Source organism: Mesoplodon densirostris, chromosome 16, assembly GCF_025265405.1.
Source record: "Mesoplodon densirostris isolate mMesDen1 chromosome 16, mMesDen1 primary haplotype, whole genome shotgun sequence".
Classification (NCBI taxonomy): Eukaryota; Metazoa; Chordata; class Mammalia; order Artiodactyla; family Ziphiidae; genus Mesoplodon; species Mesoplodon densirostris.
The window spans coordinates 74,713,108-74,740,338 of record NC_082676.1 but is presented as its reverse complement, the minus strand read 5'-3'; the positions used below and the strand labels follow the sequence as shown (position 1 = coordinate 74,740,338).

The 27,231-nt window shown below is 38.6% G+C and overlaps 1 protein-coding gene across 1 annotated transcript in view; it reads left to right on the top strand.

The window, feature by feature from the left end:
• The window catches only part of TMX4 (thioredoxin related transmembrane protein 4), a 41,118-nt gene that overhangs the window by 8,289 nt on the left and 5,598 nt on the right, over positions 1-27,231 (top strand). The window contains exons 3-6 of the mRNA XM_060078118.1: positions 8,935-8,980; positions 10,628-10,756; positions 17,813-17,858; positions 25,542-25,643. Of these exons, the coding sequence (XP_059934101.1) occupies positions 8,935-8,980; positions 10,628-10,756; positions 17,813-17,858; positions 25,542-25,643 (323 nt within the window). The remainder of the gene's footprint in view (positions 1-8,934; positions 8,981-10,627; positions 10,757-17,812; positions 17,859-25,541; positions 25,644-27,231) is intronic.

Here is a 27,231-nt window from a genome sequence, read left to right as displayed (position 1 = left end):
AAATAAGTTGCAGACATCATGAGACTTCACTCTTCAATACTTCAGCACATTAAAATCTCCCTAATTATTTCCCACATGACTTTTTATAGTTTTGAAAACCAGAATCCAATCATGGTTCACCAATTACATTTGGTTGTTATGTGTTTTTAGTCTCTGTCAATCTAGAATAGTCCTCCATTTTTTCTATGCCATTGATATTCTGAAGAGAACAGGCCAAGGATTTACCTAGATGTTTCCTTATGGTGACATTTAACTTGTTCTTATATTTTCTGTAAACTTGAACTTCAGTGTAAAGGCATAATTTGGATTAGGCATTTATGGAAAGGTGATGCTGTGACTTTATATTGTATCCCATCATAAGACATGTACTGTCACTATTAGTGATGTTGAATTTGAGCATTTGGTTAAGGTGATGACACTAAACATCTCAGTTGTAAAGAAAAGACCCCACTTTGTAGCTGGAAAGTAATCTGTGGGGTGATACTTTAGGCTTTTAAGATCTGTGATGATCTTACCTGAATCAAATATTTTATTAAGAGCTCCAGAATGGTAAATTTCTAATTCTGTCACCATCTACATTTATTAGTTGTTAATGATATAATTTTTCAAAAGAGGGAGATAAAGGAGACTTTAACTCTGAAAAGATACACACAATAAATTTGTATTTATAGTTTAAAAATAACTTTGTGTATTATATATAAATTGAGAAAAGTTGCATTTTTATGATTTAAATCTCAAATTTGACTATTTTAAAACTTTATAAGTAATTGTTTTCCTATCTACATTTAATTTCTACCTATTGCATCCTTTCACAAGGGGGAAAAAGATAGTAGGTGTGGAAATGTAGCTATTCCTTCTCTGTAATAACTGTGAGTTCAATAAACACAAAATAATGAATTACCAGTTACTGGGACAACAAAATGAATGGTGTCCGTTAAGATCTATGTGTTGACAAACCCATGGAGAGAGATTTCTGCTACAAGCCATGAGTCCTCAAGCCTCAACCTTTTTAAGCATTTAAAACAAAACCACTTCTGCCTATCTGCTATTTAGAGATGGACAGTTATAGTTATTAGTTCATGATTTGGGCTATTATAATTAGTTTTCCTGCTTGGAGGTCAAAGCATTGCAATGACATATCTGTGATAAACCTGTTTTTGTGTTTTTAATAGTTTGAGTCCAATGAAATCAGGTGTAAGCCTTGTTAATTTGTGGGCACCAGACACATTTTATGATGAGTTTCTTAGAAATGCAGCTGGCCTATTCCCATTTCAGCCTTTTGGCATACCTGCCGTGAATTCACAGCATGATTTGAATTAAACAAATTAAACAGTTAGCTTTGTGATGGATTCACAGATCTAAAGTCTAACTGAATACGGTCTTTCCTCCTAAAATGTAGATTATAAACTGTTTTTCCATTGTGAATGGATGAAATGCTTTTTCGATAATGAAGTAAGAGAAATTATGACAAAATATTTGAAAAGCAAATTTATCATTGACTCATAGTATTTATATAAGTATAAAACCTCTTCAAAGAAGAAGAAAAAAAGTCTTTGGTCTGATGTCCTATGAAAATAGTGAAGAAACAAAGTCCAAAAAACAAAATGTTGTGTTTTGTGTCTTAGTTTTTTTTTTAAGTAGAGGCTCTAGAATTCTTTTAAATGATAACAACTGAAAACCTGTAACTGATAAGTAAAAATTAGGAGCCATAATTCTACACACATGACTGAGTGGCCTAGAGAATATTTCACTTTAGATTATACTATTTTATGTTTATAATTTTACTTTAAATTACAAACCTAATGCTTTCAAATGATATTTTAATAACATTTAGAAATAATATGTTTATGCAACCAATTTTTGAGTTGATACCATGCACCAGACCCTGTTCTGGATAGCAGTGATACAGATGAATGATGCAGGTAAATAATGGTGCAGGTGAATAAGGAAGAAAAGACCTGGCTCCTCATTGAGCTTACATTCTAGTGAAGGGGATAAACAATCACAAAAGAAAAATGGGAAATAATGTCTGGTGGTAGTAAGGGCTATGATGAAAAAGAAAGCAGGGTAAAAATGTAGAAAATGGTGGGAGCCACTATTTTAATAGGATGTCCAGGGAAGGGCTGTTTGACTGTAGGTCTTGACAAATTAAGGAAATGAATTTCAATAAGGTTTAGGGGAGGAGCATTCCAGGCAGAGCATACAGCATGTGCAGGTAGGAGTACTTGGCTTATTTGAGAAACAATATGGTAGCCAGTGGGGTCCTTGAGACAAATGGGGCTGGAGAAGGAGCTAGGGACCAGACCATTTAAGCTGTTGTTGTCCATGGCAAGGAGTTTAGGTTTTATACCAAGTATTATAGAAAGGAAGCTACTGGAAGGTTTTGAGCATGGGAATGACATGATTTGATTCATGTTTTAAAAGTATTCATTTGGCTGTGTGAAAAATTGTCTGTAGGAGGTCGGAAGTATAAGCAAGAAGAGAAGTTCAGAGGTTAATGCAATAGCCCAGAGTGGAGAAGATGGTGGCCTGGACTAGTAACAGCAGTGGTAAGTGGCTGGATTGGAGATACGGCATTTGGGTGGAATATCCAAAAGGATTTCCCAATAGATTGGTTATAGCACTTGGTGAAAGGAAAGAAGATGGAGGAGACTGAAGGAGGGTCAGGTTTGGGACAGGGTTTAAGTTCGAGATGTTTGATAGAAATCCAAATAGAGGTGAGTTAGAGATAGGCATTTAAGGACCATCAGTGTGCAAAGGGACGAATTGAGATTACCTAGGGAGTGTGTGCAGAGAAGTGTTCTGAGCATTGAGAACTGGGGCATTCCAACATTTAGAAGAAAAGACGTTCCAGCAGCAGAAAAGGAGAAGCCAGTGAAGCAGGAAGGAGATGGAGAAGTATGGGGTCCTGAAAGCTGAATGAAGAGAACATGCCTTATGTGGCAAACCTCTGGGGTAGCTTGTCCCTATTCTTGGAAGTTATTTAAGTATTTACTTCATTTTTACAAAATCTTACCTCCTGAATAAGTGGGAAACCGTCGAAATGATATTATTTTCCCCATGGCTGAGCTCCTTACTAGATATTTCTCTATACAGATTGATATTTGGGTACAGATCTGCATTACTGTATCTTTCATCAGGGCTGCTGTGCACAGGAGTGCTAGTTAGGGATAATTTCATTTCTTTTTTAAAAAGAAGGGAAAGCAAGAATTTTTGAGTTGTTAACACATACTCTTTAGTTATGCCTGTAACTCTTCCACTGGTATATCTAATAAGAGATTTTTTAGGTATTTTAAATAGAAAATAAGATTTCAGGATTATAAAGACACTGCATTTTTACAGCTGAGATGTAGAAGTCAAGGAGAGCACAGGCCTTAGACTAGATTGCATTGTATTACCTATTTAATACTGCATAGGCCAGATGATGTCTCAGTTGAGTTGACTTTGGAAAATTAAATTTAATGAGTATATACTTGAACCTTCTGTTCCATGCGGATGAGCTTAGTTGTCCAGGACAGGAAAAGAGCAGCTGCTCAGAGAACACCCATGGCTGTTGCACTAGATGAGAGGTAAACCAGACCCTTACCATGGTCAAGAATAAGTGTTGTCTTTAAAGCCACTAATTTATTATAGAAGACAATTTAGTTTACTGTACTTTAGTTAGTGTTGATATTTTAATTTTATAATTGTAAAACTTAGTCTTTTATATTCTATTATACTGACAACTTTATTTCAATTTCAAAGGTAAGATTAGTTCTACTTTTTTTTAAAATTGTTTTCCTTCTACTTCTCTCTTTGGTGATAATGACTAACATTGTGGAATATTACTCAGCCATAAAAATGAATGAAATTGGGTCATTTGTAGAGACGTGGATGCACCTAGAGAGTGTTATACAGAGTGAAGTAAGTCAGAAAGAGAAAAGCAAGTATCGTATAGTAACTCATATATGTGGAATCTAGAAAAATGGTATAGATGATCTTATTTGCAAGGCAGAAATAGAGACACAGACGTAGAGAACAAATGTATGGATACCAAGGGGGAAAGGGGTGGGGAGGGAGGAATTGGGAGACTGGGATTGACACATATGCATTATTGATACTATGTATAAAATAGACAACTGCTGGGAACACACTGTAAAGCACAGGGAACTCTGCCTAATGCACGGTGGTAACCTAAATGGGAGGGAAGTATGAAAGGGAGGGGATATCTGTATGTGTATGGCTGATTCATTTTGTTCTGCAGTGTAGGCTAACACAACATTGTAAAGCAACCATACTCTAATAAAATATAAAAAAAAATAACTAACATTTAGTAAGCATTTACTTCAGCCTGTAATTGTGTTAAGCACTTACATACATTGTAGCTTCATTACAATCCTAGGAAGAACAAACTATTTATATATTATTACTCATAAAACTGAGGCTCAGGGCTTCCCTGTTGGCGCAGTAGTTGAGAATCCGCCTGCTGATGCAGGGGACGCGGGTTCGTGCCCCGGTCCGGGAAGATCCCACATGCCGAGGAGCAGCTGGGCCCGCGAGCCATGGCTGCTGAGCCTGCGCGTCCGGAACCTGTGCTCCACAACGGGAGAGGCCATAACAGTGAGAGGCCTGTGTACCGCAAAAAAAAAAAAAAAAAATCTGAGGCTCAGAGAGGTTAAGTAACATGCCTAAAATAACACAGCTAATAAATGATAGAACAAAAGCTAGTAGCTGTCCCTATTTTCTTAAGATTCAATTTAAATAATTTCTGTTGTGCTTTTGCATATGAAATTAGTTCTCTACCATAAATTTTATTTCTCTAATCTTTCATTCTTCTTTTTCTTTTGCTATATGTGTTTAAGATAAGCTTGCTAATAAGAAATTAAATTTTTTTCTGCATTTTGGATTAATGTCATTTTATGCTGCAGTGTAGCCTTCATTTTAAAGTGGAAGTTACCCTTAAAGTATAAAAGGTACCGTAGAAATTTTGGGAGACCTTGCAGTCAAACTTTGTCTCTTTAAGTATTTGAGGTGTGCTAGTTTCTTCCATACTTGCTGAAGTTTGTGTCAGTGAACCATTATGCAAACCTTGAAATGAGCTGCTGCCCTGTTATAATTCTTTAAGATCCATACTTGTTTTTAAATCGTAAAGCCACAACCTCACATGGTGCTTCTGTGTTCCAAGGTGGTCATGGTTTAACTTTTCAGGTGATGAAAGTCTCCCTTAACATTTCATAGTATCAGTATTAAAAATTAGAAGACATTCATATCAAAAACTATAAATTTCTTATACCTTTTAATGTAGCCATTTGGGTAACAAGTGTGTGTTGTACCGTCTAGCCTGAATGAGAAAGATGCAGAAATCTCAGAGACCGTCCATCACTGCGTTTCTTTATTTTCACATTGATTTTCATGGGTCCATTTATTTATAAAATTTTAAGTTATGTTATCCAAAATAAGGCACAATTTCCAAAGCACTTAAGACTAAACTAGTGTTTGTTACATCCTCTTATTTTATTCTAGCTTTGAATCAGATTTAAATAAAGAAATTAATAGCATTTATTTAGTACTTATATGTCAGACCCTGTTTTCTATGTGCTATATAAATATAAAATCACTTAATACTACAATACTGCAAGATAGAAATTGTGATGCCCATTTATAATAAGAAGACTAAAGCCCAGAGAGTTTAAATTAACTGTCTCATATTAAAAACTAATAAGAGGCAGAAGTGGAGTTTAACCCCAGGTAAGCTGGCTCATGAATCTGGAAATTCATATTGTATAATTTAATGTTTTTTATGAACTATTTTTTTTATACAGCAGGATTTTATTAGTTATCTATTTTATACATATTAGTGTATATATGTCAATCCTGATTTCCCAATTCATCCCACCACCACCCCCACCCCGCAGTTTCCCTCTTTGGTGTCCATACATTTGTTCTCTACATCTGTGTCTCTATTTCTGCCTTGCAAATGGTTCATCTGTACCATTTTTCTAGATTCCACATATATGTGTTAATATACGATATTTTTCTCTTTCTGACTTCTCTCTGTATGACAGTCTCTAGGTCCATCCATGTCTCTACAAATGACCCAATTTCGTTCCTTTTTATGGCTGAGTAATATTCCATTGTATATATGTACCATATCTTCTTTGTCCATTTGTCTGTCGATGGGCATTTAGGTTGCTTCCATGACCTGGTTATTGTCAATAGTGCTGCAGTGAACACTGGGGCACATGTTTCTTTTTGGATTATGGTTTTCTCAGGGTATATGCCCAGTAGTGGGATTGCTGGGTCATATGGTAATTCTATTTTTAGTTTTTTAAGGAAACTCCATACTGTTCTCCATAGTAGCTGTATCAATTTACATTCCCACCAACAGTGCAAGAGGGTTCCCTTCTCTCCACACCCTCTCCAGCATTTGTTGTTTGTAGATTTTCTGATGATGGCCATTCTAACTGGTGTGAGGTGATATACCTCATTGTAGTTTTGATTTGCATTTCTCTAATAGTGATATTGAGCAGCTTTTCATGTGCCTCTTGGCCATCTGTATGTCTTCTTTGGAGAAATGCCTATTTAGGTCTCTTGCCCATTTTTGGATTGGGTTGTTTGTTTTTTTAATATTGAGCTGCGTGAGCTGCTTGTATGTTTTGGAGATTAATCCTTTGTCCGTTGATTCATTTGAAAATATTTTCTCCCATTCTGAGGGTTGTCTTTTCGTTTTATGAACGACTTTTAAGATTTTGTATAATTTAATGTTTTATGAACTACTTTTAAGATTTATTTATTTTGGGGCGTCCCTGGTGGCGCAGTGGTTGAGACTATGCCTGCCGATGCAGGGGACATGGTTTCGTGCCCCGGTCCGGGAAGATCCCACATGCTGCAGAGCAGCTAGGCCCGTGAGCCATGGCTGCTGAGCCTGCATGTCCGGAGCCTGTGCTCCACAACGGGAGAGGCCATAACAGTGAGAGGCCCACGTACCGCAAAAAAAAAAAAAAAAAAAAAGATTTATTTATTTTTTATTTATTGCCATGGCCAATGATGACGAGATCACATGAAGGATTTTAAAGAACAAGTTAAAAATACTGCTTTCAGTGATACCTAACATTTATTAGAAATCCTATTTATTCTGATAAAAATAAAATCTAAATAGAAACTTGAGGTAGTGATGAGATGCTATTTGTTTGTTCATTCTACTTTAAAAGGCCATATAAACAAAGCATAATTCCTTAATACTGTAACTCCTTAGATAAAATTTTTGAATGGTCATAAGAATCTCTAGCTAGGAGAGAAATGAGATGAAACTGTTTGCAATAATTATTTTAAGCTTAACGCATATAATAGTTTAGGATTACCAATGCTTTTTCCCCTAGTAATTTAGCGTTGGAAATTTATTAAAAAATACCCTTGTTCCCCTGCTGGGCTGTATTTCCAAACAACGTTAGAGGTGAACATGCTTGTTAAATCCTCAGTGGACTTCTCAGGTCACATGTGTTTTTGCAACTGCCAGTACAACCTTTCCCCCCCCACCAGATGTACAATGATAAGTGTATGTAGTAAATGTTTCTTTTTGTAAATTGATTTTTATTACCTTCAGAATACTATCTTTTCTTTTAAGTACCATAAGGATGTTTTAGAGTCTACTTGGTTTGATATCAGAAAAAAATAGTAATAGTTATTGGGAAGACTCATCATTAATTAATAAATTATTATACTGAATATAGGTTTAACTTATAGAATGGGTATAAGCAAATTTCCTGTGTTATTAAAAGTAAAGCTTCAGTGTTTCAAATTGCAAGTGAGACAGGAGAGATGTAAAATTTGAGCCACTTTATTTGAATAGCTATTTGATTTTGTCCAGATTGTTCTTCAATGGGAAAAGCAGAAGTTATGAGAAAGGTGAAAATAATGTCTCATTTTTCCACGCTGGCCAGAGATAGCCTTCAGCTTTGCTTCTCTTTGCCAGAACCAGGCTTACTCATTTTTGCTGCCCACATAAACGTTATTTATTTGTAAACATTTAAAGAGCATTATGCTCATTACTCCTATATCATTCAGGTTTTTGTTGCATGCCCCTTAATATCATCAGTCTCTGTAGTCATGGTTGTGATTATTTTAATTAAGTTTTTCCTTCTGCCACTAGACTGTACGTGCTTTTGTTTATCTATATCTTGAATAGTTATCACAGTGCCTGGAACAAAGAAGGTGCTTAGTAAATATATGCTGAGTGACTAAGGGTTTTCTTTATCTTTGTCTTCACGTGTACCTGGCATAACAATTGATATGTAGTTAGTGTTCAGTAAAGGTTTGCCAAGACAAATTGAAAAAAATCTATTTAATGTACATAGAATCCCTTGACAGTACTTGCAAATTTTATAAATGTGCAAAGATTATACATAACTTATTATTTCGTATTCCTTACTATTTTTAAATGTATGAGTGATGTAATAATACCTATTATTATTTATTGAGTCCTTTACTGTGTGCTACACACTTGATATAATGATCTAATATAACTTCAGAACAATTCAGTTAGGCTTTTATATCCCCATTTTATAGATGAGGTAGCCAAGACTCAGAAAGGTTAAGTAATTGATCTAAGGACACAAAGCTAGTAAGTGGAGAATTTAGTTGTTTAACCCAGATTGCATGTCTCTAAAACCTATCCTTTCAGCCACCATATAATTCTAAGTATTACACAAGCCAGAAAACTCCAGTTTAACACATCAAAGATAAGCAAGTTGTATGTCAGTGACTAGAAAGTATTAGGTAAATAAAAATGGGTAAAAATTTATTTTAAACAAATAGTAAATGTGATTCAGTAATGGGAAAGATTTTACTAATGTGGTTGTAAGAACAAGCTCAAGGCTGCTTGTTCTTGCACCTTAAGTTAGATGCTTGGTTTAGTCTGAGTTTGACTTGTAACTTTTTTGTCTATGCTTCTTGTAGGTTTGAGCGGCCGCTTCTTTGTCACTACCCTCCCAGCATTTTTTCAGTAAGTTCAAATAATTTTCTGGTTTTGCAAAGGTTAGAAGTCAGTAGGTGTGTACCAGTATTCTAAGTTGTTTTCCATAACCGTCACTCATGCAGCTTAGCATTTGAAGGGAGAAAGACTAGTCTGCACTGAATGATAGTGATTAGAAGAGAGGGATGCTCAGGGTGCTGCAGAGAAAGGAACCTAATTTCAGGTAGCAAATAGGTGAGGAGGTCAAAGAAGATTTTTCTGATGATGTAAAAGATGGGATGATTCTTAATAGATAGGAAGGAATAGGTTAAGCAGGCAAGGTAGAGAAGGCCTTTCCAGGTAGAGGATGTATCATGGAAAAGCCCAGGAGAAAAGGAGATACCTTCAGAGAACTGTAACTAGTTCTCTTTGGCTGGCCCATAGGGTACAGCTGGATCATCCTGGGTGATGGGGCTAGAGAGGCTTAGGTAGTAAGGGGCGGGGGGAAGGACAAAGGGATGGAGTCCGGAGATACTTAGGAGATGGGATCATTAGAACTGGTGATTGATTAGCCATAAGGAAGAAGGAGCCTGTGATGACTTACCAATGGGCCATTCTTAACTAGTGAAAGCTTTTGAGGAGCCATTAGAATAAGGTGAAGTTTGGAAGATAGAGGCCAGAATAGAGAAGATAATGTGAAGGTTTTATGCTAATTCCAAATGGGGAAGTTTAGGTGATAGTTTGATTTCAGGATCTATAGCTCTTAAGAAAGATCTAGGCTAGAGATACATACTGGGGTTTAGATAACAGTATAAATATAGACAATGAGAAATAGATACAATGGGAAAAGAAGCAGGTCAAGGATAGAACCTGAGTTGACCACCACTAGGACATCTGCAAAGGAAAACAGGGAGTGTGGAAATGAGAAGGGATGGACAGAGTAGTAGGAAGAAGTCCAGAGAGCTCATGTCATAAAAGCCAAGGGAGGGGAGGAAGGAAGCGGGGCTCAGTAGTGGACAGTGCCAATGACCCACCCAGGAAAAATGGCAGAAAAGTGTTCCATGGATACGGCACTTAAGAGTCATTGGAGACCTCCAATATGAGCAGTGTCCATGGAGTCATGGAAGCAGGACCCCCGACTGCAGGAATATTGAATGAGTAATGAAAGAGCAGAAAATGGCAAGTGTAGACTCCTCCTCTAGGAAGCTTGACTGGCAAGAAAGCAAGAGGGAGGGAAGACCAAAGGCGTATGTGAGACTAAGAGGCATTTTGTTAATTTTCAGGGGAGGGACTTGGATGACATAGATTTGGAAATGTGGATACAATTTTTTAAAACTTGATAACAATTGCTGTTTTGCTGCTATAAGAGTAAAATCGGAATAATTGGTAGCAAAAATAATAAAAAGTAACTTGGCAGATTAGACGGTGCCAAGGACTTTGCTTATAGTCACAAATTGTGCAGTAATAAAATAGAATATTTAATACTTTCTGTTTTGGAATTCCTCATTTGTACTAGATAAGTATTTATGTGTGCTTTCTGACTTATACCTAACTATAACGTTTCTTTTTCTTCATTTGAGCCAAGCTAAAATTCAGAGTGGAGTTCACATGTAAAACCAATAGTTATTTTGATTTTCATTGTCTGTAATACTTGATATTTTAATGGATTTATTTTCTATTTGTTTTTATAATTTATAGTGCAAAAGATGGGATATTCCGCCGTTACCGTGGCCCAGGAATCTACGAAGACCTGCAGAACTATATCTTAGAGAAGAAGTGGCAATCAGTTGAGCCTCTGACTGGCTGGAAATCCCCGGCTTCTCTAACGTAACTTGTTTTTTTAATGACAAGGTGTTATTAATAGAACAGAAGGTCTCAAGTTAACAACCCATAGACCTTGACAGTCTACATTTTTCTTCATATTCACTTTTGGTTACTCAGACTACACATGCCCATGCTTGGCCCATGTTGTGTTTCTGGTTTTGTGACCCACATATGTTTCAGCTGGTTGTTAGGATACTGGGAATTAAGTACCCAGATTCAGGTGGGTTACAGAAATCATCTCTAACTTTTGCACCATATCACCTGTTTTCTCTTTACAAAATATGGTGAACACCATTTACCATCCTTATAAATTATTCATAAGATAGAGGAGCAACTATTTCTTGAATTATAGTTCATGAAGGAATTGCTCATGTATCCGTGTGGAAAATAAGACTGCTGGTGTCTTTGGCTGCCTAGCAGAATACTGCTGGGATAACTTTTGGCCATAATGGCAAACTGTATAATGTTTGGTGAGACAGATAAGGCCAAGCCATAATAACTTTTTTCACAGTTTTAATTTTGAATGAGTTGTCATATTTGTAATTAATTTTATATTAGTATATATAAGTGTAAGGAATATCCCCACTGAAATAGGGTCAAATCATGCCATATTTCAGGAATAAGTAATCTGGTAGCATTTATAGGAAATACATGGCTTATTCTAGAAGCAGCTCACCTCTGGCATTTCATTCTGCAAATATGTGAGCACTGATTTTATGCAGGTACTGTTCCAAGTGCTAGATGTTCAGCAGTGAACAAGACAGATGTGACCCCTCTGCTCTCCTCGGGTGACTTCAAGTAAGACAGATGAAGAAAAAAACTAGGGATCTAAAGAATCATAGTCTAGATAAGGACTGTTCAGAAAAAAACAAAACACAAACCTTTACTAAGTCAGGGACCAACTGTGGGAGCGTGGCCCTGCATTAGACATTAGATGGGGGCTAGGAGAGGTCGCTCTGAGGGGAGGACTGCAAGTGAGATCTAAAGACGGCACGGCCCAGCCAGGTGACAAGCAGGGAAGGAACGTTCCCAGGAACGGGTATAGCATCCGCACAGGCCCCCAATCGGAAGGAGCTCCGTGTGTTGAGGAGCAGAAAGGTGGTCAGTGAAAGGGAGGGAGAGGAGTGTAAACCGAGAAAGCGAGGAGGGCAGGAAGCAGATCCTGCAGGCCTGTGGCCAGTGAGGAGCTTGCACATTAGCAGCGCACATGGTGAGCAGAGAGTGGTGAAGGCCATGTGGAGAGGTGAGACAGGTAGAAGGCCATCTCAGAGTCTAGCCCAGGGATGGTGGCAGTGCAGATCAGGGTGGTGGCAGTGGGGATGGAGAGAATGGGTGGATCTAAAATATGTTTTCAACACCTGCCCCACGTGCTGGAAGCCATCTCGCGCCGGTGGCAGCGTGCCTGCTGCTCCACATCCCACCACGCCGAGCCCCTGCAGGGGTCGTCGTGAGACAAGCTTGCCAAAATGGCCGCAGCCAGTTAAGGAGACTGAGGGAAATTTTGAGTCACTGGACCTTGCAGACCTTGCTAAAAAGCAGCCATGGTGGCGCAAGGTGTTTGGGTAGGAATCTGGGCCTTCAGCTGAGAAGTATAGCGTGGCAACCCAGTTGTTAATTGGAGGTGTCACTGGATGGTGTATGGGTTTCATATTCCAGAAGGTTGGAAAGTGGGCTGGAAAAGGGACTGATCCACAGGATTTTTGAGACTTTATGAGTTCTGAGAATGTAGAAAACTTGAAATTAATTCTCAAACTTGCAGGTATTCCTTTGAAAAATGTATGTTTTTCAGACCTTCCTTTTAAAATGTTTGCCTTGGACCGGGGCACGAACCCATGTCCCCTGCATCGGCAGGCGGACTCTCAACCACTGCACCACCAGGAAAGCCCAAAATGTTTGCCTTTTAACTTATCTTGGGAGTGATGTATTGAATTTGGAAATTGTAGCTACCAGTAGATGTGTGGCATTTTTAGGAATTCATCCATTTGCATTTTTTTCCTTATTATATTCTGGTAGTATTTTAAGGCAACATGTTATTTTGCTTGTAACAAGTATGAATCATACACAAATCATAATGGTATGAGCCACTTTGTTCTATATTTTTGTACAAGAACTCAATTTTTTTTTCACTTTTTATTATGCAAACTTTCAAACATACATAAAAGTACAAAAAATAGTACAATAACCCCCATGGACCCTTTACCCACCTATAATGATCATCAAATTATAGCTGTTTTTAGTCAATTGTTTTGAAACAGATAGCAAATGTGTCATTCTGTTAAAGGTAAGGACTCTTTTTAAAAATCATAAATACAACACCCTATTATTATACCCATCTGACCCCACCCAGACCAATGGAATGGGGGCTGCAAAACCTAACTGAAGTGCTTTGTGCCCCTTTGGGCTGCAGGTAGTGGGAGTGGCCTCTCTAGTGGGGTGGGGGTGGCCTTTCTCCCTCTGTGATTATTGGTGATAACAAAAATTAGCAGGTTGCTCTAAGCTGCTTTGGGCGGGTTACAATAGATAATAGACTGGAATAAGATTCTAACTTCCTCCTGAGGGACATGGTTGAGGTCAGTATTGCAGGTTGGCCTCATCCTATTGCAGTGAGAATGGCCTTGAGTTTTGCCTGCTGAGCGGGGCCACCACCGGTGGCCATGCAGAGTGGGTGCTGAGGTTGAACAGTGGCGGTGCTGTGGTGCACATCACTGGTGGCATTTAGGAGAGCTCCCTCAGGCACTCAGGGGAGCCTCTAAATGGAGACCCTGTTGCCAGCAGCTTTGCCTCAGGTGGTGAAGTGAGAGAGATTTCCCCCAAAGAGCAGCTGCCACCCTTTCATGCCAAACTGAGACACCAGGACCAGGCAACTGCACCCATGGACGCCCTGTTTCCTTGTGATTGGCAAGACCTCTTTAATGAGGCATGCATTTTTCTCCAGTACCCAGAATCCAGTAATGTGCTTGGCCTCCTTAGTGACGGGGACTGAAGACACAGCAGCTTTTCTTTGACGGACAGAGGGATTAAGCGTTTTCAGTCATCATTTTGACCATTTTCGGGTTTCAGCTCCCCTTGCTCGGGGCTTCCCTACCTGTAGTTTGGCCTGGCCTGGAGAACCTCTGACAGCTGGTGGCTGGAGTGCCTGTGAGGCTTTCCTCTCTTTTCACTCCTCACCCCAGAGCTCCTTCTGTCCCCTCCTGGCATCCCTGCCACTCTGGGCCACCCTTTGACCCAGCCTCCCTCCTTGTGATGGACCAGGTAAGATGGGAGCTGTAATGCAGAGGAGAGGGAGAGGGATCCAGTGGCACTTTCACTTTCCGGCTGCTGCCCACTCAGGGCCAACAAATAGATTCTCATGTCTTCAGTCTTGCTGAGGCTCTGTATCTGCATTGTTGACACGGTTTGAGCTTGAGCAGTCCCATTGTCATGAGCGTCACTGTCATTGTTATAACATACAAACCAGGCTTTCCTCCCACTGCCCACCTGGGCCACTTGTCTGCTCCCACCTCTCACCACTCAGCCTCAGGGAAGTTCATCAGTAGGCAGGGGGCCAGGGGTGGGGTTGGGGGAAGGAGGCACTTGACTGTCACACCTGGCCTGCCAGCTGGGTGAGAGCCCTCCTTACTGGACCTGGCAGGACACGGGACACGATTGAAAGGTGAATCTTACATAATTCTAGCTAACATACCCTTGGGTTGGGTGCTTGTGGTTTTGAAGTGTGTAACTGTTGTAAAGATGTTCTCTCCGTCATCCTTTTGTGTGACTTTTGCCAGAAAGATGGTCATGACTGATGGTTGGGCTCTTACTTGAAACTTCTACTTTTATGTAGTTTGGGAAATGCAGTAAATTTCTGGTTGAAAAAAATGGCTTAGGGATAGATTTGAAATATCTGAATATCATTAGTATTTCATGATGATGTCAATTTCTTCTCCGAGGGAAACTTACTTAAGGCCACTTTCGGACCCTGTAGGCAAAATTAGGCTGCTGCCGTCTCTGCTCCCTCCACCAAATTATCAGCTTCATTTCTCTGTCGTGGATTCCAGGTCTGGGCCGCCCTTAATCACTTACACAATATTATAGTGTGATCTCTTTGAGAATTGGGTAGAAAACATGCCTTATTCTGCACTCGATTTCCCAAAAATCACGCAGTATGGCTTGATGTCTGTGATGTTGGATTCTTCTTAAGGAATTATGAGTTTCAAGAGCACTAGTTTTCTAGCGAAAATTGACAGTGTTGCACTTTCTTCACATTTTCAGAGAACTGTAAAGTCAGCTTATTGATTTGCCAAAACTCTACCTTTCTGAATTTGAAGTGCTAAAAAATGCCATTACTATGATTGAGAGCAGTGGTTCGCATCCTTGCTTGTCCAGGGGAATCACCTGTGGACTTTTGAAAACTCCTAGAGACTCTGATTACACTGGTACTGGTGGGTCAGCCTCGTGTTCCTGAGGAGCAGCCAAAGTTGGGAACCACTACAGACTTGGAAGCTGGTGCTAATAAAATTACAGTTCTGCTGTTAACAAGTGACTGCTGAACAGGCCTTTAAAGCCTTTTAAATTAAGTGCCGTACAACTTCAGATGCCTTCCGAATACCGAACTTAAGTATATATTACAGTTTATTAAATGTTATAGGAATCGTGTGGAGTGGATATATGAAAGTAGCATGATGGCCGACAAGGGCCATTGTCATCAATACTTGTAAAACTCGGGCAGAAGATTGCGGGGTAATGGGTATTTGTATGGTGCCAACATATCACCCCACAAATGACCTACCCATTACCAAGGGAAAACTGCATTTCCACTGGAGAGGTCTGTCTCAGTCACTGGTTAACCAAGTGATTAAACTTAGCATCACTCAGAGCCCACTTACAGCAGGCTTTTTAGTCTCTAAATGGAAGATGAGATCATAGTTCTCACTTTCCCAGCTCTTCCCTGAAGACTGAGATTCAGTGCTAATCATGGCCCCTAGTAAATAAAAAATACTTGGTAAACGTTAAGCTTCTTTGATGCTTCTTTTGTTTCTCTGTATGTCATAATAATAGCTAAGAAGAATAAGATTGAAATCAATGTCTGCTAATAGATGTTCAATTAAACTGAGGCAGGACTGAGTTTAAAGATAGGAAGGAACAATTGTTTGAAGCTTTAGGAGCCCTAAAGAAAGGAGTATACCTGGAGAAAAAAAATAAAGCAGTCTGAAACTTGAGTAGTTAACTCAATAAAAATAACTGTGTAGGGCTTCCCTGGTGGTGCAGTGGTTGAGAGTCCGCCTGCCGATGCAGGAAACAAGGGTTCGTGCCCCAGTCCAGGAAGATCCCACATGCCACGGAGCGGCTGGGCCTGTGAGCCATGGCCGCTGAGCCTGCGCTTCTGGAGCCTGTGCTCCTCAACGGGAGAGGCCACAACAGTGAAAGGCCCGCGTACTGCAAAACAAACAAACAAACAAAAACTATGTAATAAAGCAAAGGAAAGCACTCTCTTTGATCATGTAGTGATTGCTAATGTGAATCCAACACCACTATCAATTGATCCTTTTACATGAAATTTAGATTTGTATATGATGTAAATGTAGTTGTAAAATGTTTTAATAATTGTTTTACTATTAAAAATAAAATATGTTTTAAAGGTAGACTTTGCTCAGGTGAAGGAGAGGGAAGATTCATACACACACACGCACACACACACACACACACAACTCCTTGGTTTCTGGTTTGAGAACTTGATGGTCTTGGTACCAGTTACTGATTTGAGCAAGAGAAAATCAAGGGTTCAGTGTTGGACATGTAAAGTTTGAGATGCAGACTTCTTTGTAGAGCTGTCAAGTTGGATGCATGGAGCTGGGTCTCCATGGAGAATTCAGGAACACAGATACAAGGCATTTAAAGTTTTAGAAGGAAGGGGATCAGCTAGAGAGAGAGAAAAAGAAAAGTGCTTGGGCCTGAGCCACAGGACACTCCAAAGTTAAGAAGTTGGGTAGAGAAGGAGTCAGCAAAAGGAAATTGAAAATGAGTACCAGTGAAGCAGGAGGACAGGCGAGGGTACACAGTTTCCTAGAAGCCAAGTAAAAGGTGCTCAAGAAGGAGGGAATAGTCACTCGTGTCCCATGTTACCAAGGGGTTTAGAGAGGTCAAGTCTGAGACAGAGACATTGAGTGAAGCAATGCGATGTCATTGTGGCCTTTACAAGGAGTGATAGTGCAGTAGTGAGGTTGGAAGCCAGATTTGAATAGGTTAAAGATACGGTGAGGAAGAAGCAGCAGCAAGCATAGGCTTCTCTTTGGAGAAGTTTGTGAAGCTAAGCTGGAGGGCCATCTGAGGTCCAGTGATGCTCTTTTCAAAAGATGAGAGAGGATAGAACATGTTTTCGTGCAGATGAAAATGATCCAGCAGAGAGGGAGAAATTGCTGATGCAGGAAATGGGATGACAGGAAAAACCAAGTCATTAGCAAGACAAGGGATGAGGTCCAAGGCACGGGTGGGGGGTTTGGACTGTGGTCAGGCAGGTAGACTTTCTCTGTTGCAATAGGAGAAGGTGGATGCAGTGGTACACCAGGCTCAGATTTGCTGCTGGGAAGATAAGAGAGATCACATAATGGCTTCTGATTTCACAGTGAAAGACAAGCAGTTTGTTAGCTGAGAGTGCATGGGGAGGGGAGGGTGTGTAAAGTTTGAAGGGAGAGAAAAGGATATGAGCTATCATCTCAGGTAAGAGCCTAAAAGATTACAGTGGGACTGGGCCGTATTGAGTGCTCGCTGAGGTTTGTGACTGTGAGGGGAGATCGTGATTTTTCCCCAGAGACATTCAGCTGCTCAGGGTTAGGGATTTCGCCAGGCATGCACCATGCAGGGAGAAAGGATCAGGGACTTGGCCGTATTTACAGCAGAGTAATTCAAATGGTGACCATGGGATCTAAGCTCTGTAAGGATGGAAGTGAATCCAGGAGAGAGGACAATGTATTGCAAGAAGTGGAGGAGTAGTCCTTGTGACTTGAATCTTGTGTTTTCTGTTTTTTTTTTTTTTTTAATACCATACATCACCAGTGGTTCTCCTTCTCTTTATTTTTTTAGGATGTCTGGAATGGCTGGTCTTTTTAGCATCTCTGGCAAGATATGGGTGAGTAAATATGCCCTTTATTATTATATTGGCAGAGGGTTTTTTTTAAGAGTGAGAAGGTAGCTTCTAAATAATTGGAAAATAAACACTTATAAATGGTTTTATAATTTCCGTTTTCTTTTTAAGCCACACAGCTACTCTTACATGGGGTCACAGTGGAAATGTGTCTTTGTGTCCTTCTAAGGACATAAATTGGACAGAGACCTGTAACTACTGTGTCAAAGTCATATTTTCTTAGATTGGTAATGAATCCTTTTAACAAAGCTGAAAGGGCTTATGTGGTTTCTCTTCATCTTATTTTCCCATTGTTGTAATCTCCCTACAGATCAAAGATTTTTCAGGGATCAGCCAACTTGTGGGCGGGCCAGGCCACCCTTTTTGGTAAATAAAGTTTTGTTGGAACACAGTCACATGCACTTATTACTTGTATTCTGTGACTGCTTTCAGACTACAGTGGTAGAGATGAGTAGTTGTGATGGAGATCATATGGCCCGCAAGCCTAAAATATTTATGATGTGACCCTTTAAGGAAGAGAGCCCCTGATATGTGTGATTGTATCATTTCACTGAGTCCTTTTAGTGGCTTAGAACTTATTTAAGTTAAAATGTTGAACTGTTACATAATCTTGAATGTATCACATAAGCTTTTGTTCCTCTTTACATGTAGGGTGAACTAATAAATCCTACCAGATTTGACAAAATTGCTGTGGAATTAAATATATATCCTTAAAGTATTTCAAAAGATCTTTAGAAGTGAGTCCCTCCCTATATTTTTCTTTTCCAAGCTATGATTATAGGTCATGCATCATATTTGGAACTTAGTATTCAGGGAGCTCATGAAGACTCTCTGTTTTTCATGCATATTACTGTATGTTTAGGGAAATTTAAGAACAAGTTTTTGTGTCCTAGTTTCTCAGTTGTATTATATTTCCTGCCTTGTGAGATACCTACTTTAGGGTTTTTTTGTTTGTTTTTTTGAAACAGAGAGCAAATTGGTGACTTAGATTTAGTCTTTTTTGGTTAAGATTTGTTAACTATTTTTTTGACATTTGTATATCATATTAAACAATAACTAGCGTTTTTCCCTTTTCAGATAGTTTGAGTTTCATATGGTTTTCTTCTGATATTTTTGTAATATTGGCAAGAAGTTTATTCAAAGATTGAGAATTATGAATTGCAAACCAGGAACTGAGAGTAAGGGATTCAGCCTATTGCAGTATTTTGACACTAAAGGTTGATGGAGTCATATATTCTGATAGCTATCTGAAAACCTTATAGCCATATAATGTCTAATCCAAGAGGATAATTTAATAAGTGTGAGGTATCATCATCAAGATCTCAGCACAGAATCTATTATAACTGCAGGTCAAGAGATGAATTTGTTCTGAGGGTTAAGAAGAGCTTAGATAGAAGCTGATTGTGACCTTCACACATTGTTAAAGAGTAGTTTTATTTCCAAAGATAGTACCAGGGAAAATAAATGATTGCTCAGACCTCTTGTTGCTTGGCTGATAAACAAGGAGTTGCAGTTTTTCATCATGTCATGCAAATGATTACAATGTGTGGCATTTGGAGCACATTGAGGCCAGGAGTTGATGTTTTATCTTTGTAGGCACAGTGCACAGCCTTGGGCAGCATGGATGGATTCTGTGTGGATGCATTGGACTTCAGAGAAAAGGCCATTTGGAGAATAGAATATGATCCATCTCTTAATAACCAATTAAGATGTTCTTATTAGGATTGAGAAGTAAAGTATATATGATATTTATATATTTTATATATACGTATATTTAGACTTTCCAGATATTTAAAAAAATACAATTTTATAAGATAAACTGTAGAATTTGACACACAGCAATTGCATTTTACGTTCTATTAGGTCATTTTGTCTAATATTAATACCATATTTTTTCTTTCTGGTTAGTGCATACCTGGGATATTTTTTTCTACTTTCAACCTTTTTGTTGTTATGTTTTAAGTGAATCTTTAAAAAATCATATAGCAAGAAGGATATATATATATATATATATATATATATATATATATATATATAGCAAGAATTCTTTTCACTGATAAATTTAGTTCATTTGTATTTATTGGGGTCACTAATACATTTGCCCCGATTGTAGATTGTGTGTGTATGTATGGTGGGGGGTGGGGTGGTGATGTACATGACTAAAAGAATATAGATGGTAGGTTTGTAGGTTATTTTAGTCTCCTCATATGTGTACACATTACCTTAAATATCTATAATAGAAATCTGGTATTACTCTCTGTATCAGCATCTGGTTTCCTCAAGCCGCTTGACAAACTTTTGTAATTTCTTTTATTCTTAGAAACAAGTCCCCAGCCTTTCATCAAATCTCTGGGAAGGGCTCTCACCACTTGTGTTTTCAAAATTCGGCCCTTGTCCTCTTATTCAGGGAGTATGATCTCTGGCCTGGTGTGACCCAATCCTTGGCTATGCATCAGTCTCTGATTCCCACTGAAACCTCTAGCTATAGTTTGCCTTGTTGTCCTTATAGAACTACTGATACTTACCAAGCCTGTTCTCCTAGCTGACCACCTGGCTGCTCAGTTAGCTTATTTAGCTGGTTCTTCTCCCATGCCCAAGATCCTCACATCAATGTTGAGTATGTAATTGTGGGGAACATAATCTGTTTTTTTTTTTTTTTTGGCGCTACGCGGGCCTCTCACCGCCGTGGCCTCTCCCGTTGCGGAGCACAGGCTCCGGACGCACAGACTCAGCGGCCATGGCCCACGGGCCCAGCCGCTCCGCGGCATTTGGGATCCTCCCAGGCCGGGGCACAAACCCGCGTCCCCCGCATCGGCAGACAGACTCTCGACCACCGTGCCACCAGGAAAGCCCCTTAATCTGTTTTTAACTCAAGTCTAGATAATATAAAACTGTAGTGCAACTGTATTAACAGTGAACAGAAGAAACACAGCACTGGAACTAAAACAGTGTAAAGACTCTGAGGAAGAAGGTAAAAACAGGGAAGAAAGAAAGACGCAGAGGGGCTGATGCCAGTGAGGCAAGATTGTTGATGCCAATCCACAGTCTCTTACCATACTGAGATTTTTGTGGATGCATAGACAGATAGGAGTCAGTCTTTTCTCAGCAACAGTGTCCCGTGGATGGGTTACTAGTCCACCCGCTGTATGTTTCCCAACCCATTTGTTTTCCCTGCCATAGACAGTTGTTCTGTGCTTAGCACAGAACCTGGTACCTATCATGTACTTGAGAGCTGTTTTTTGTTACTTATATTCATTAATCATTGTTGTCATCATTATTTTACTTTTTCTGCTGAATAGACAACAAGGAATACTTTATCTTTTTTCACTTATTTTTTTAACCACGGTTGATAGGATTGAAATAGGGTTTTATGACAGTTGTACAACGTGTACTTTTGTTAACTAGGTTTAGCATTTGAATGTATTTAAGCATTACTTTATTTGTTGAATTTGTGCTGCTTACTGAGCTAATACAGAATGTAAGTTAATACCTCTCCTCAGTGTTACTGTTGTTATGAAAAGATGCAGGCATATGGCAAATTTTAATTACAATAAGGTGTGCTACAATCTTGGGAGGACACTCTGTGTGATGGAGAAGATTTAATGCTTTATAAATATCTCATGATGTGAATTAAAGGCCATGAATGTTTAGACTGGAGAATAACCAGAGTGAATTTTAAAACTCTAAAACATCCCCCTGTGTTTTAGATGGTGGTGTCTCTTCTCTTACTGTTTTTGGATTTTTTGTTGTTTGTAAAAATATCTGGAACCATATTACAGTGAGATGGTGCCCATCCACAAGTCACCTCCCCTCGAGCCTACAAGAGACTGCAGATTTGTGTCTTGTTGGAGATATTGAGAAGGTAGAACATAGAAGGGGAAGTGAGCCCTTGGCGATCACTGGAGAAGGCTTTCTGAGCTATTCCCACACAGGGAGGATATTTTGAGGATTCTAATCTGTGTCTGAAAGGGGGAGAAGACCTAAATAGACATTTCTCCAAAGAAGATATACAGATTGCCAACAAACACATGAAAGAATGCTCAACATCATTAATCATTAGAGAAATGCAAATCAAAACTGCAATGAGATATCATCTCACACCAGTCAGAATGGCCATCATCAAAACATCTAGAAACAATAAATGCTGGAGAGGGTGTGGAGAAAAGGGAACACTCTTGCACTGCTGGTGGGAATGTGAATTGGTACAGCCACTATGGAGAACAGTATGGAGGTTCCTTAAAAAACTAAAAATAGAACTACCATATGACCCAGCAATCCCACTACTGGGCATATACCCCGAGAAAACCATAATTCAAAAAGGGTCATGTACCAAAATGTTCATTGCAGCTCTGTTTCCAATAGCCCGGAGATGGAAACAACCTAAGTGTCCATCATCAGATGAATGGATAAAGAAGATGTGGCACATATATACAATGGAATATTACTCAACCATAAAAAGAAACGAAATTGAACTATTTGTAATGAGGTGGATAGACCTAGAGTCTGTCATACAGAGTGAAGTCAGAAAGAGAAAGACAAATACCGTATGCTAACACATATATATGGAATTTAAGAAGAAAAATGTCATGAAGAACCTAGGGGTAAGACAGGAATAAAGACACAGACCTACTAGAGAATGGACTTGAGGATATGGGAAGGGGGAAGGGTAAGCTGTGACAAAGTGAGAGAGTGGCATGGACATATTTACACTACCAAACGTAAAATAGATAGCTAGTGGGAAGCAGCCACATAGCACAGGGAGATCAGCTCAGTGCTTTGTGACCACCTAGAGAGGTGGGATAGGGAGGGTAGGAGGGAGGGAGAAGCAAGAGGGAAGAGATATGGGAACATATGTATATGTATAACTGATTCACTTTGTTATAAAGCAGAAACTAACACACCATTGTAAAGCAATTATACTCCAATAAAGATGTAAAAAAAAAAAAAAAAAAAAGGATCATCCCCAAACTCCTCAGGGTATATCCTGTGATGCAGATGGAATTTAAATTTAAAAGGCTCTCTGTCCTTTGCCACCAGCCCAGCTCTGAATGAGACTCTGCAATGCTGGGCTGGATGAGTGGTGCCCTTGGGTGGGATTTAACCTGACCTGCAGTAGTTCAGATCCCAGAGGGCTTGCTGGCCTCCCTGGGGAGGGGAGGCTCCACCTCTGACCCCTGGACGCCTTGGCTTGGCTCCATTCCTTAAATGCATCTGACCACTGGTTGGAATATTCTTCTCATTTATTCTGCATTTAGTTATCTCATTCAAATGTATGTAGCCAAAAATTAGCTCTAATTCAGTCACCTATTGCAAAAGTATAAGGTATTGGGCCCAGCAGGTGACATTTTCCTGCATAAGTAAACAACAGGATGCTTCCTTGTAATGAGCACATATAATATTGAACTAGGTCAGTATTTTCCACAAGTGAAAAGTGTTACTTTACCTGGCAACGAAAGGAAACACAGAAATCTAAACTTGAACTAGATCAGTTTTAATCAGTTATTACTTGGAAACATATATACAGCAAAACTTCAAGTACCTAGTACCAGGAACCCTAATACCCTTAAAGGTACTCTGAAACCATCGTGGACTCGGACAAAGTAAACAGGTAAAGATTTGTGGCTGCATGTGTGAGAGCACAACTTGATTAATGAGGCTTTAGTAATAATCACCTAAAAAGACCACAAGATGGCAGAGTTTCTCTAAGAAGCTCAAATAAATCCTTTAAAGAGTAAGTTGATACAAGAAAATTGAAGTGGAACCTATTATAATAAGAGGATGTTTTTGGAAGCACTAAGACTATGACTCAGAATGCAGTGATTCAAAGGCATACAATTTACTGAATCCTAGAAAATAACTTAGAAAATTTCTTGAGGGTTTCTTAAATCGTTTATTTTGCAAAAGGGCACAAGACACTGTCCAGAAGGACTTTTAACTGGATGCTGTTATTCATTCCAACTATATGGGCAGATATTACTTTAAAGCAAGTTCCAGAATTCATACATCCATGGGTCAGAACAAAGGAATACTGGCTTTCCATGTCTTCTAATTCTTTGGCACAGTTTTTCACAGTTTAATCTTGATGATGACATTGAATAATCAAGAAAAGCATAAATAAACTATGTTCAATATACAAAATTTCCTAAAGTAGAGAACTGTGCAATGCATCTTAAAACTTCCATTGAACGGAGTTTGAATGAAACAACCTTTTGTATCCCAAATACCTCTTTTGCCTACTTGGGCTGCAGAATACTAGATTATTCTTAATAAATAATTGCCCTGGCTGAAGACAGAGTGATGACCAGTGCCATCAGCAGAGGACAGATGACAGTTTTTAAAATCAAGAGTTGTTTGCATTTCTTATGAATAGTTTAAGGATTTGCTAGTATCTTTTCCTTATTCAATAAATATTTATTGAACACTGATTTATGTGTATTTAAAAACTTGATGAGTCTTTAGATATATCTCTACTGCTGAGTAAAAAATTGGAGAGATCTCAGATTATTCTAGATCAGTTAACAAGCATTTTTGTTTATTATTCTGAATTAAGCCAGAATAAAATATATTATTTAATTGTATTGACAGTTATAAACTGAGAAACCAATGGGAGACAGTCGAGTAACTTAGGTTTTGAGAAATATTAAAATAGAATCTTGGCCTCATTTTCATCAACCTTATCAGTTCTAGGCAAGTTATTCAGTCATTATATCTGCTTGCTGGTGGCATTTAGCTTGGAGCCATTTCATCCTGTGCCCAGTAATTTTATAGATAAAACTATCTATAGACATAACAAAATCATAAAACTATTGGTTTTTTAGTGAATGTTTTTGAAGCTGTAAGAGCCTAAAATAGATGATCACAAAGCCATCATGAGGCAGCATGGCTCTTGCAAGTCCATATATAAACGTGCTTTGACTCCAGACCAGCAGGCTCCTATCTGTAATTCCTGTATGATTTAGCATGTAAATAATTTCTAGCTAAGATTGTATCTCCTCACTTATTCTTTAGTGTTTGGCATCAAATAGAGTCCCAGGGGACAGTAAACAAGAAGGGATGTGCACTCTGTTCGAAGACTGATGAAATCTTATTTGTTCATAATGAATTAACTGGAAAATTTCTTCTATTATTGCATTCAGGTTTTATGGTGATTAGGAAAGTTGTTAAGGATGGGTGAGGGTAGAGGAATAAGAGTCTGATTAGAAAAAGGAGGCACGGAGACATTTTAAATGGTTGATGTTCCGTAAGTAGTAATTTAGCTCTACTTAAAAATTGGTAAAGGCCCAAGAAGTTTAATTTTTTATGGATGCCGTATTATGAGTAAAAATTAAGGTTATAAATTATTAGGGCAGAGTGACCAAAAAAAATCTCAGGATGGAAGAAGGGACTAGATAACCAATTCTACCAGAGTTCTATTTGATCATGAACTTCAAGGAAGTATAACTCTTACTAGATATGACCTTGATTATTGCTCTCAGATTCTCAATGTTGTAAAATTTGGCTTCTTCTTGAAGAATCATATAGATGCATAAACTGCTGGACAACCTTTGTGGGGGCTCATATAAGTAGAAACAATTTGCAGACTTGAGTTATAGGTAAAGAGGGAGGTTCAAACATTCTTAGTCCTCATTATAAATATATATATTTTTTACTTTTTTCTTCTGATTACAGCATCTTCACAACTATTTCACAGTGACCCTTGGAGTTCCTGCTTGGTGTTCTTATGTCTTTTTCATCATAGCCACCTTGATTTTTGGCCTTTTCATGGGTCTGGTAAGAGATAATGACAATCTTTTTTCTTGTCTTTAAAGCCAGTTGGTTTCATGCAAAACTGGAAAGCAGCCAAGAAAGAAAAAGCTCATAAGCATCATTTTGTGTGTAATCTAAGCAGTTAAATAATATTTGCTTGTTTGTTACTGCTTTCGATGGAAATTTGAGAAATACTGGAAAACTCATTAAATTATTATTGCCTAATCCTCTCCTTTAAATATTCTGAAGTCATGTGCTACGCAAAATATAGGCAGTAATGAAGAAAGAAATAGAGACTTACTTGAATTCATAGTCAGTTTCCAAGACAACTGAGTCAGCTGTGAATTCACAAATTGCCTACTTGATTAGAACACTGTGGTGATAAGGCCAAAGCTGTGAATTTGTTCCTTCGGTGAACAAGATGGCTTTTCCTGTTCATATACTCAAATTGAACCTCTAAACTCACCAGCTGCTTATACATACACTGCAGTTTTCCCAAGATGGAGTGTGTAAGATAATGTGGATTAAAAAACACAATCATTATTATGTGAAAAAATAAGATGCAAGCCACTATGTCTTCTTTGGATATGAAAATTACTATCCATTAGGTATGTGTGTATTTTCTCCCTAGAGTTTTAGGTAAGTGTTGGAATAATACATTTATTTACTTAACTATATAGGCAACTATAAATGTTTGGGTGTGTTTTACTCTTGGCTGTATATATTTTTGAAATCTTTCTCTTTATCTACACTTGATCAGTTTGAGCTTTAAAGTCTAAGAAGTTCGTAAAAGTTACTATACTATATACTAATCACATAGCCCTTAAACACTGTATGATAGGAATAATTGATGATGACTAAAAATTTGTATAAAAAGGACAGCCCTTTAGGTAAGATTGTCTTAAAGTCTGTCCTTACATTTTGTAATGTATTTCAGCTCTTTTGCGAGGTCTTTTAAAAAATAAGCTTAAAATGTTAGCAGTCACCTTTATAGCAAGTCACAACTTGGTACTACAAAGTCATATTCCAAGGAGCCAAGGAAGCTGGATTTTATTTTGCCATGAACATGCTTACTTCATTTTATGGTTTATATTTGTCATTTGATTTCTGATGTTAACTTCATGGGTGGAGATAAAACTTAGATATGTCATTCATTAGGTCCTAGGTATGTTCCATTCTGCCGCATTAATCTCACTGCTAATTAACATTTCCCTAATGCTCTGGCCGAAAATGATTTGACTTTGGATATAAATGTGCTTCTCCCATCTACTGTCTACTCTGGAGCTGCATGAGTGTGAGGCTTCTGTAGGGGGAACAGTATGAGATCCTGGGCGATTCTGAGATGGTGTTATGGAGAATGTAGTTTGAGTGTGGGCCTATTGGAAGATCATTGAAAACTCTTCTCACATAAAGAGTTTTAGAATTTTACTTTCGATGTTGAACGTAAGTCCAAGAAGTCAGGCCTGCCTAAGCCCTAAGTTATTTGGAAACTTAGAGTCAAATAATCAGTGTAGGAAGGTTATTAGAGGCTTGACCTGAAGAAAGAAGAGAGTTGATTCTAGACTATTCAAGTGACTAAGTGATAGAGATTACTGTTCCTTCATAAGAAGTT